The sequence below is a fragment of the Diuraphis noxia genome, unplaced genomic scaffold, assembly GCF_037042655.1.
Source record: "Diuraphis noxia isolate RWA-SAM2 unplaced genomic scaffold, SU_Dnox_SAM2 contig0005, whole genome shotgun sequence".
Lineage (NCBI taxonomy): Eukaryota > Metazoa > Arthropoda > Insecta > Hemiptera > Aphididae > Diuraphis > Diuraphis noxia.
Genome location: NW_028301715.1, coordinates 21,102,395 through 21,115,293, shown reverse-complemented (window position 1 = coordinate 21,115,293; position 12,899 = coordinate 21,102,395). Strand labels below are relative to the sequence as shown.

General features: G+C 32.6%; 1 protein-coding gene across 1 annotated transcript in view; it reads right to left on the bottom strand.

Annotated features, from left to right (window-relative positions):
- Positions 1 to 470: 470 nt before the first annotated feature.
- Positions 471 to 12,899, bottom strand: part of LOC107162017 (ras-related and estrogen-regulated growth inhibitor-like) — a 103,951-nt gene continuing 91,522 nt past the window's right edge. Inside the window, exon 6 of the mRNA XM_089228036.1 lies at positions 471 to 874. Coding sequence (XP_089084162.1) covers positions 613 to 874 — 262 coding nt within the window. The 3' untranslated portion in view covers positions 471 to 612. The remainder of the gene's footprint in view (positions 875 to 12,899) is intronic.

The window sequence follows — 12,899 nt, the reverse complement described above, 5'->3', positions numbered from 1 at the left end:
GCCAAAACGGTGCCATCTTTTGAATGATGCCGCGTTTTTGGACCATCGACGACCGGGTAGGTTAAGTTAGGTCATCGACAGACTCCTATCCCGCACGAAATTCGTCGAGTTCGACGATAGGACGCACATATCGCGATGACGTACGCTTTCGCCGTATTATTGTATCGGCTTCTCCTCGTCGCCCATCATCCGCGGAACGGAAACGGACGTCACACGAGTCCTGCCATCGCCGCCATTTAAATCTATAATATTTTACACGTCGTCACAGCAACAGATATTGTACCAAAAACCTGCGGCGATTTTGTTATTATCGTATTTTATGATGCTATTGACGACGACGACGACGTGGACGACTCTTCGAAGGCAGTGGTAACAAAATCGCGACCTGCGAGGACGTGAGCGGTGGTGTGGTGGGGATGGGTGGCGGTGGAACTCGAGGGGAATTTTTTTTATATTTTGTTTATCGTCTATTTTGTTTTTTTTTTTTTTTTGATTTTTCTATTTTCGATTTTTCTCTCTACATCTTCTTTTTCTTCGCGTACGTGTTCACAGCGTGAGCGTCGTGTTCGGAGCGCCCGCAGCGGTGGCCGTGTCGGCGGACGCCCACGCGGGTCATATGCTCAGCGACGGCCGCTTCTTCCGGTCGCGTTTGCTGCTGTTCTTGCCGAATATCGTGCCCAGCACCTTGGACACGCTGTTCACGCCCAGCTTGCGCCTGATCGGCAGCCCGCGGAGCAGCTGGACCGCGCGCGTCTCGCGCAACAGCGAGTGAAACGCCAGCGACACGCCAGCGAAGTTCTCGGCCGCGCTCACCTCGTAGAACTGACAGCCGAACCGCAGCGACAGCTCTTGTCCCGCGTCCACGGCCACTATCCTGCAACAGTGGAAAATTGCCATTTTTTAGTTATCATACGCGTAAACTATAATATAATAATATGTGTAGAGGTACCTCGCTACTATAATATAATATTAACATTTTTTTTTTTTTTATCGTGAACGATAAATGTATAATAATAAACGTGTGCGACATAAAGTTAATAGGTTAATACTTGTGAATTATGATACATATATTATATTAAGTCTATAATTAATATATAGACCGGTTTATATTATTATACTGCAGGCGGTGATTCTTTTATCAAAAAACACTCGTTATTTCAAAAACCATCATTGACTTTTTTCAAAATTTTTTGATCCATCTTGTCCTAGAACTATATATTTTTGGCTACAGCCTATTTGCGCCCTATTATAGAGTAGTACATTTGCGCACCGAGGGATATGGACAGACAGGGGCGGATCTAGGATTTTCTTTTGGCGGGTGCTAATTTGCGTATAATGATCATAAGACATTTTTATTAGTTATTATGGGAAAAAAATTAATAATGTGAAGCTTAAAAGGCTAGGAAAATTAGTCTTGCAATGTGCATTTGTTTTGGATATTATACATAGAGAGTTTGACTTATAATTATTAATGAAGATACGTAATTCAATAATTGAATCAAAACATTAAATAACCACTTTATTTTTTATTTTTTAATTTGTAGATATATAATACAATGTATGAATTTTAAAATTTAGATTGGCCAGTCCTCTAAATGCATCCTCCTTTTTTTTTCTAGCAAATTCATTCACAACCAAGTCGATATCTATATGTTTGTCTGTATGAACATATTTAATAGAGCTAAGCCATTCAACCTAGAGTCAGTCATTGTTGTGCGCATGTAATTTTTTAGTCTCCTTAAGTTCGAGAATGACCTCTCAGCAGTTGCTGTCGATACTGGGAGCGTAGCCAATAATTGTAAAAGGATTTTGATATTTGGAAAAAATTCTTCACAATATGGGAGAGATGTATATAACAGCAGTATGAGGAACATTTGTTTCTATTTTATTCCAATTGGCATTCCAAAGATTTATTTCTGCTTTTAATATTAATTCTGGACTTGAATGTAAATCTTGGGCATAGATAACATTCCAGCTTTTACTATAGCCTCAGACATAGGCGGTACTACGGGAGGGGCAGAGTATGCAACTGCCCCTCCTGTGGACCGTACCTCGGGCTTACAATAATAACATTCATATATTATTACATTGTAATATTTTATTAATGCTACAAGACTGCTATCATTTCTTGATTACCTAGTAATTAGTATAGTAGTATAGTTAGTTGTATGCTGGCACTGAGATAAGATTCTTATCTATTATCTCAGTGTATGTGTTACGGGCAAACGTCGAAATCGGGCAAACCTCAGAAATGCCCGGTGAAAACGCGAACTGCCCCCAAATCCTTGGGCAAAATGTCATATTTCGGCTTTTGACCAGGAAATCTGATCTAACCAACCTCATTTGGGCAAAACTGTATACTGACTTTTATCGTAAGGGCAAAACCAAATAATCATAACATAAATATTATTGAACAAAATATATAATTGAATACATTTAAATAACAATAAAAATATAACGATATTAAGTACTCCTATAAAAATTAACGTATTAAAGTACTAAAAAAATTAATTTAAATATTAAACTTCATCTCAGCAAACCCATAGCGTCTTAAATAACTTTACTAATATTAAATACAAATAAATAATTATCATAAAATATTGTAAAAATATAATTGAATACACATAAATAATAATAAAAAAATAATATTTTTGTTTATTGGCGCATTTATAATCGTAATAAAATCGTACGATAAAAATCACTATTTGTATTTAATATTGGCGAACGTATATTATAAAGCACTACAGTTTTGCCCTTGAGGCCTTGAGATAAAAGTCCGTATACAGTTTTGCCCAAATGAGGTTGGTCATAACTAGGTTTGCCCGGTCAAAAGCCGAAATATGAAGTTTTGCCCAAGGATTATGGCCAGTTCGCGTTTTGACCGGACATTTCTGAGGTTTGTCCGATTTCGACTTTTGCTCGTAATATATGCATAATGCAGCTGCTTGCTGGTAACTGAATCCTGATAAAGTGATTTGCGCGAAAAATATAATAATATGTACCCATATAGATAATATATTATCTATGTATGTACCACGATTTCATAGATAATAGATAGTATCTTAATTTGTGATATGTACTAATCACGATTGTATACCTAACTTAACGGTATAGTTAAACTGTTTTCTGCCCCCCCCCCCTGTCAAGAGAGCCTAGTACCGCCGATGACCTCAGAGCTGTATCTATGCATCTTTGTGGATTGAAATGAGCCCTTCAAGTGGAATAATTTTAGAAAATTTATCACTGAATCTAGATTTTTATTCTTCAATAATGTGGTCTAAAAAAGGTATAAAAATTTATATTTTAAACCACTGCAGATAACTGTGCACGAACATGCTGCCGGCGAAATCACGGTAAGCCCTACGAACAATTGTACCTCAAAATGCTACGCCATCGCCACGGCCCACATGAGGCCGTACAAAAAATAATACCTTTCTAATTTTCAATAATTATTAATTAATAATGCGCGGGACGGTGGGTTTTACCTGCCGTTTTAAACGATTCATATTATTATAGATTATATTTATCTTGATAAAGACTTAAATCAAGTAAATTAATAGATTATATTACAATCTGTTATTTATACAATTATTAGTACTTTAATAATTATAATTGTCTTTTTTAATATAATTTAAATTTTATAAATTTTTCAACAATTTGGGTTTAAAAAAATAAGTCAATATAACAATAACCAACATTAAATTTAGGAATTCTAAGTTATAAACAACACTTAATTAATTCACGCTAAGGGAATACACAGAGAGAAGTGAGAGTGGTCACTCGTCATTAAGTCCAATTAAGATAAAATGGACCGATATTCGATAATATGGATAAAAGTATAAAAATTTTAAATAGTTAAAACAGGAAAAATAATATGTACAATAGTTTTAACTTTATAAGGTAATAACTATAATAAGTAGTATTGCTTGTATTCCAGAATACAGTTTGGCAACGTCGCACGGGTTTCACACATTTTTATTAAAAATATTTCGGGCGCAAGTTGGTTATAAAAAAGGTGTGATGGGCGCAAATGGTTTGCACCGATATTTTTTAAATATTTTCACCCTCATACTTATAAGGTAAACCATTATCAACTTTTGATTTTTAAATGACAACCTATACTTAAAATTTCATAAACTAAAAAGGCCATTTTTTCAATGAATTTTCATTTTTCGTTAATCCGTTTACAAGATATAACCTCCCAAAGTTGAGTGGTGTTTGTCGTTTGTGTGTTATAGGGTGTATGTTAGGTGGTATTTAAACACAAACACCACATAAGTGTAGTTTGATAAAAGAATCACCCTGTATATATGCGCGTCGTTGATCGCATCTATAATTACCATAGCTAGTTGTAACAGAAAGATCTGACGAAAAACAAAAAAAAAAAAAACATTTTCTCGCTACCTATAGTTAAACGCAAGTCAAAAATATTATTTTGATGTTTTAGAAAGTCTTAAAAAATATTCTAATGCCGGCTTGTGTATAGGGTGCAGGCCAAAACAAGTGGTAGGGCAGTCATACTACTATATACAGACGATGTACTTCAAATAGGTATATAATATAAGCTAAATATAAAATTAATTTTAAAATGTTTTACTTTCATTATCATTAAAACGAGAAAATATTTTGTTCGACGACCTGGTTGGCATTCGAGCAAAACCGAAAAATTCAAATTGATTTTAAAAATTTAAAATATAAAAAAAAAGGTTTTTAATTGTTTATCTCCAATTTATATTTATCCCAAAGATAAATTATTGAAATTTGAAAACGTCTATGGAAATGTTGAACATTTTTTTGCTCTCATAGTATATTATATTATTTTTTTCGATTTAAAGTTTTAGTCACGATAGTATAAAATCAAGGACACGCGGCGTTCCGGATAGGCTATTCAGGTACACTACTGTCGTGACTCGTGATCCGTTTCCTTATGCGTTATATAAGCGTGCGCGTTGGTTATCAAAGTACGTTATTTTATAATAATTCAGTTATATAAGCAGAATGATGTTGGTATATAATTAATTCTTTAAGGACTAAATGCAATTATTAATGTGCAACTCCTGATGATGAGATAATATTAATTATGCAAAGTAGGCATTAGGTAAAAGTATATTATATTATACTATATATTATGTCGTAGGCATATTATTTTAGTCAGATTAAATTCTTAATTTTGCCTAGGCAAATAGTCAACGAATTTAATTTTAATGCGATTCCACCACCCCCCTAGACATTTAGTTAAATGTTTATTTCAAGTTGGACAAATACTAAAAATGAAATATTTCGTATTATTTTAAAAATTTAAGTATAGATATATTTTCTATAAATTATTTATTGCTATTTTATATAAAAAAAAAATTGTATTATTTATGATTATGTACAATTCGTAATTATATGAAATATTTTTAATTTCGTGTCCATCGATAAAAAAAAAGTTTTATTATAATTACAAATTTTCTTTAATTTTTAGTCATTAGTACTCATTACTATTGTTGTAACATGTTATTGTTTGCTCGAACATTTAAAATTTTTTGAAATTAATTTAATGATTTCAGCCATGTGTCACGCGCATAAAGATTATATGTTTTGTATTTAATCAGCACCTTTTTTTTTTTTTCGTTTAAACCGACAGCAGAGCAGGATCTGAATGAACACTACTACTCCTCTGCTGCCATCGTTTATTAATGTTTAATAAAAACGCTAGCACCTTACCTAACATAAGTACGAATGTACGATGTACATACTTGCATATATGTACATCGTATATTATTATAGAGAGTGATTTTTTAAGCGTACTCATCATGTTTTATGGTTAAACTACACATGTATTAAAATTCATATTTTTTGTATCTTTAAATACACTTGAAGACCATTTATCGAATCATTGACATTTTATGTGGTGCTACTTAAGGATGATCCTGTGACAATTACAGATTTCAGTTTTTCAAAAAAGTACTTCCCTTTTTTATTTTTTTATAATTTTTATAAACAGATTTTTTGCTAGAGTTTTTGAGCTACGTAACTTTGTTTTTTAAGGATAATATGTCTATGATGATGATGGGTTAAATAGATAGGGAGCTTAGACGATTTTAAAAAGTTAACAATTATCGTTATTATTGATTTATCAATATAAATAATTTGTAAAAATGATACAAGTATATCACATCTAACATGATTACAAATATTTTTTATTTTTATAAAACCATTTTTAAAGATTATCATCCACAGTATTAACATTGTGCTAACTCAGAAACTATACTCATTAGAATTTTTATTTAGATAAACCGGTTAGATAGAAAAAAAAAATTATCCGCTAAATAATTTTCAGTAAAAAATAAGGCTCTTCTCATTTGAAAAATAGAAGTTAGTATCGCCACAAGACACTCACCCTTAGGCAGTGCAAAAAATATCAGAAATTTTAGGATATATGGTCTTTATAAATCTATACATAAACATTCTCATATCAGAATTTGAATAAATGTATTAAAGGGAAAAATGGGAGTGAGCATGCCTAAAAAATCACCCTGTATATAATATTAAACGAGAGTTCGAAAAAGCCTTTTATCGGGCTGTTGACCCGAGTTAACGTCATCAACACGGTTGTGTACGGTTATTTCCGTTTATATATTTATATTAATATAAAAAAAGTTTTATATTAAACAAGTTTCGCGATTATTTTTAGATTTATTTTCGTAGAAGGACGATGTAGGGCGATCGGTACACAGCAACATCTCTTCGAGGCGATGCGAGAAGGGTGTGCTGCACGAATAGGTCGATTCTATTTCGAAACCCTTCCAGTGGAATATATATATACATATAGGTACTCTATGAGCCGTACGCGGTCCATGCAACTATATTCGTAGTGAGTATAACTGAAGCAGGGGGTGGGAAATTATCCGGAAAATTAAATTAATAAATAAATGAGGCACACAAAAATCTTTATCAATTATTCAAATTATTGGTATATTTTTGTAATATTTGAAGACAAAAAAAAAAAAAATTGTAAATATGTATAATTATATACGTCATGAACACCTAACCTAACCTAACGAGCGGGTGTGCTGATAATATACAGGTATACTCACTAACAGACCAAATTAAAAACAACCTGTTGTTAGAAACTCCGAGACAACGGCGGTGGTTGGACCGAGTGAAGGACGACTTATTGAAGAGTTTACATAATTATGTGGAGCAAGTATTGAGGATGACGCAGAGGATCGGGAAATTTGGAGAGCTCTGATAGATGCAGCGTAACCTCTAAATGGCACGTGAGCGAAAAATAAAAAATAATAATTGGTCATGATGAATGCGAGCGATGTAATTGTTTAATTTTTTATTTCGTAACGTATATTTTTGTGAAACGCTTCAAAAAAGCGTTGTATTCCTCCGTATGGTCTTAAATAGTTATACATGTGCCTCGGTGGCTGATATTTATAATTTTGACGACGAATCTAAGTGCGAGAGATTGCGTGTCCATCCGGTTGATAGTTATAGAATTATACGCTCATCCAGATTTTCCACCCGTCGTATATACATTAGCTATACATATATTATATATATGCTATTTTTTCAAGTTGAGCAACGTACCTATATAGTCGGCCGGGCTGCAGTCAGACAATAACACCCGTTTGTCGCGCCCACCCGGTCAATTATATCTGCTATAGCCTAACCTCGGCATTTACTCGCAGCCGTCACGCATCTGCACACAATAGTCGGCCGCCGACTATACGTTTCTCAACTTGAACAGAACATTTTAATAATGATACATATAATAAACTAATTACATTATATTCCGGTGATTTTAACACACATTTTTGACGCTGTAAAGTTTAAATTCTCTCTCGAAAAAAAATCGTTTTTTTCATGCGGACTGCAATAACGGACTGTTTGAGGAAATCGCTGTGCCATCATTGTATATAGTATATGCGTAGAGAGGAACACCGACTAAAATAATTATTTATTTGGATATTATGTTTTTATTTTTGTCGCGGTAATAATACGGACAATATTGATATGCGAACGTGCAGAACTATTCGAACTAATAAATATACAGTTTAATCCTTATCTACCAATATTAAAGTGAAAATGTTTATGTTGATTTTATGTCGTAATAATCCTAATTTTTTTCGATTAAATCATCACTGACTAAAACAAAATCGGTCTGACAAATATTTGAGATCGTCTTTTTTGTTTACCATCCGACGATGCGTTATTTTAGTCTCGTATAATCGAAAGGCCTTGTGTAATGTTTTTTTTTTTTTTAACTTGTTTAAATAGGTACGTAACTTAGGTGAAAATAATGAATTCAATATTTGAAACTCGAATACGAAAAAAAAACAAAAAGGACCGACGAAATTCGTGATGTTTGTCTTGAGAGTATATTATATGTATAATATATATATATTTAGGCGCACTTCCGAATGTGTATTAGAAATTTAAGAGCAATATAAAGATGATGGAATGTAACATACAGCGGCAAACGTACAGTTTCCGTGCCAATGTTTGTTCAAAAAAAAAATAAACTCTCATTCCTGCGCGCATCCGTTTGTAAAATTTAAATAAATAAATATACAGTCACATAATGTATACATAGGGTTGGGCAATTTCCGGGTATACGTTATTTGACGAGAATTCTCGATGGTATATATATATATATATATATATATGTACATCGAAAAATTCACGGCATTTACTTTTTGTAATTATTATCGAAAAAATCAGTTGCCAACATTTCGTTAAACATTATATAGTTACCTATCATTGTTGTTTAAAATAGTATATTATAATATGTCTCAGTTACCTGTATATATATGTTGTTTAATAGCTGAGAACAAATCTTTAATAAAAAAGACTGACGATTTAAGTGGACTGTATAAGACTTTATTAAACACGAATAGCTGTAGGGTCGCTCGCTGTGCTCGGTACAAGTTTCGATACGCGACTGCTTATAACACAAATTATCGCAATTACAATATAAAGATAATAATATAATATGGCTGAGATAGCGAGCGACGACAACTAATAAAATAATAATAATAATATAATACCATTCGAGCGCTAACATATGTATTTAGATTTTAAAAATGCCTATGAAAATAATTTTTAATAATCTTCTTTACGTACATACTATTATTTTTCAAATCTTTACATTTAACAGTGTTTTTTTTTAAACCCAAAGGTAATAAGAAATCGTAAAAAATTGGACCTAAGTAATCTACAAATTTTTTACCAAATTCTTTATTCGTGTAAAGTATAGTGGTGACATGCTAAAAAATCTCTTTTATTTACTTGCTTAGTTCAATTACATGTGTTGGAGACCAATAAAATACTAGATAACTTATACTGCAGTTTTCTAACTGGCAGTACTTTAAAAGCTTTGTATTATAATGAATTAAATAATAAAATAAAATAATTAATTATATAATGAATTTAATAACCTAACATGTATTTCTTTTTTATCCATACATATTCTAATAGTTAGGTTTTGTTGAACAAATAGTGGATTTATTGCGTTACCTGCACATCCGCCAATAGGTTATAATAATTGTAGATCACCAACTACACCTTGTACAATAAAGATGGTCACCTATAGCTGATACACCTAAAAAGAGTCCGTAGATCACCTGCTACACCGCAAATGCCGACTACACGAAAATTACTCAAATCTATTTTTAGAATTCTTATTGTTTCATATATTAGATCAATCGGTATATATAATATTATGTTGGGTCGAGAACACGTCTAAATTCTTATGTTTTTCATGTGTAGTATAGACAAAGACAGAAAATTAAATCAGTAAAACTGTTAAGACCTGTTAACCTAACTTCCGTATAAGAAGAGACCGCGCGAGTACAACACGATTCCTAATGGTTCTAATCTGAAGCAAACGGAAGTGCACTCTTTAACACACGCACACACACACACACGCGCACGCTTCCGTACGTTTTTTTTTTTACCTAAGATTTCAAAAAGGTACGTGTTATTTTGACTTGGTTATAAAGTTTCGTGCATTGCGATTGCGAATTAAATATTTCCTATAGTTGACGAAACTAAAATGATTACATAAACATATTATTTCCCAAAAAGAAAACACGTAAGGTGTCCAGTATAATTTATTTAGGGGACCAACCATGCGCTACTACTCTCAGTTCAAAAATAATTTACTAAATTGGGTGGCTTATTATTGGTCGCTCAACTGCAGAAACGCTCCGAGTGTACGCACCTACTGTTGTTGATAATTCCCGGATGGGTGACCACCCGAGTCTTAGCAACAAATCTTTGCCACATATATACAACACGTGTTCCAAACCAACCGTTACCCCCTCCCCTACAAAGTCTTTAATGTCCATAGTTTCCGGGCTTATGATGAATATAAAAAATTGTTAATAATAATAATTATTATACATACTGAGACATAGCAACTATTTACATTCACTTGATTTGCTGACTAATATTTATTGCGGCGTGGCTACCATGTCGTTACTGTACTGTATGCGAGTATTATTATAATATATTGTGATAGGTACAATATTTTAAAACATCATTTCAAAAACTGATAAACTATAAAGAAAAAAAAAAAACAATACTCATAAAAATATACGTTCTAATTTGTTCTTTTGTATTCCCGGGAGTGCCGAGCCTCATAGCATAATATAATTGCATTCTCGTTATAATAATATCGGTCAACGATATATTATGTGAGCGTCGCATTTTCTTTTGTCATTTCCCCGCCGTGCCAATTCATAAAAAAATTTTAAAAAAACCGATACACATTACGCGGTAATTTGTACGCGATAAGCGTTATTCCCCCCCCCACCCCTCCAACCCATTACTACCACTGTAGATTAAAAATATTCTCAGAACGAGCTGATCTGCAAACGAGAAAACCTAAAGCGTATACGCAGTGATAATATTTAAACGACCCGAAGGTCGGATGGTAACATATATTATGTATAACGACTGCACGCTTATTGATATACAATAAGTCAATAACATATTATAAATATCGCACTAGAGACGATATATTACATATTTTTTTTTTTTTTGCGGTTGGGTTAGAATATTTTTTTATTATTGTTATTGGCAATCAGACCCGTCGTCGATATCACCGCGAACGGAGGACGCGGAAAATTGTCACGAAAATAAGAAAAAACCGCTCGTACGTCATCATTGTTGTTACGAAATTAGCATATTATTATTTCAAATAATATCTCCTCCTAAACAGCCAACCACCCACGATGCAGAGGGTTATCGTCTGATTGGCAAAAAAAAAAAAGAAAAAGGAAAAAGAAAGAAATATCAGAATATATTTTAGTTACCTATTATATATTATGTAACAATAACGAAGTGCACGTCTTCGGCTGTATATATAATATATAGGCTGCACTTGTCATTCGCACGATAAATATCAGCGAACGGCTCACTGACTTCGTTCGTAGGTATAATACATAATATTATAATATCGCGTATAGCTAGGTAATAATTATATCAATATAACGCGCCGCGGCATGATCACGATGATGAATGATGATGATGACGATGATTAGGAATATTATTGATTTACTTGATTTTTTTACGTTTACCGGTGCGAGCCGTAGTAGTTGCATGTTATATCATAATAAAACATTCGCATTTGGATTATTATTATTTTTAGCGGAGCAACGCGCACGTGGACAAGAAACGTGATTTGGATGAACACCACATGGTTAGTTTTGGTTGAAAGGAGCAGGGAAAGGTGAAAAGCGTGGAGTAGACAAAATATCATCAAGGTACCTCAATAATAACTTGTCCGCCAGTAATTGTTGTAGACATATACCTCAGGTCAGTGAACCGGAAAGTTTATCAATAATATAATATATACATATATATAATTAACCGGACGTAAAATTTAAATATCTATATTATTGCGAGACTTTGCAATTTTCACACTAAACGTCTGAATTTCCAATATATATATATATTAATATATTAATATATATATGTGTGTATATACGCATGTGTTGTCTCCGTCTTACACGCGTACTACATAGCAAATTTTCGTTCGCTAGATTCAATAGTGTGCTGTTAGTTTTGATATTAGAGTGAATTGACCCATTATCAAACTTTTAGGCAAGACCATTATCTGTGTTCTCGTGTTGGTTTTTTACGATATTTTAATTTTTAAATGAGTTATGAGCGTGTTAAGTGTGAATATTTGAAAATTCACATCACTCATTTAAACATTAAAATAACGTAAAAAACCAACACGGGAACACAGATAATGTTCTTAGTGTTCTTACATAAAAGTTTGATAATGGGTCAATTCACTCTAATATCAAAACTAACAGCACACTATTGAATCTACAGCGAACGAAAATTTGCCATGTAGTACGCGTGTAAGACGGAGACAACACGTCATGCGGGTGTAGCGTTCTCTTGAAAGTCAAAGATTTTTCAAACACTAAAAGTATGATGATGACTTATGAACAATTTTTTTTTACCGTTATGGACTATATTGTACAATATTATGGTATCTACACAATTTAATGATGTTTTGAAATACAAAAAATAACGATAAGAACTGATGCAGACGGCAAGATTTACATATTGTCTCTCAACGAGTATTTTATCACGTATCTATTTAAAAAAAAATAAAAAAACTGTTTTCCTACAATCCTTATTATATTATACAACGTCCATTTAGTAATCCGCATTTGTTTTATTTTTCATTTACTATATCTCGTTAAGCAAACTCCTCGTACAACCTTAAAAACAAATTTAGAACTATAAATTTTAATTACAATATTAGTTAATCATATCACACTTTTTGTGTTCTATTGCATCAAACGTATACATTTGCAGTAATAATTTGTTTACATTTGAAAAATAAATAAATTTATAACCTAATGGACGCGCGTTATTCA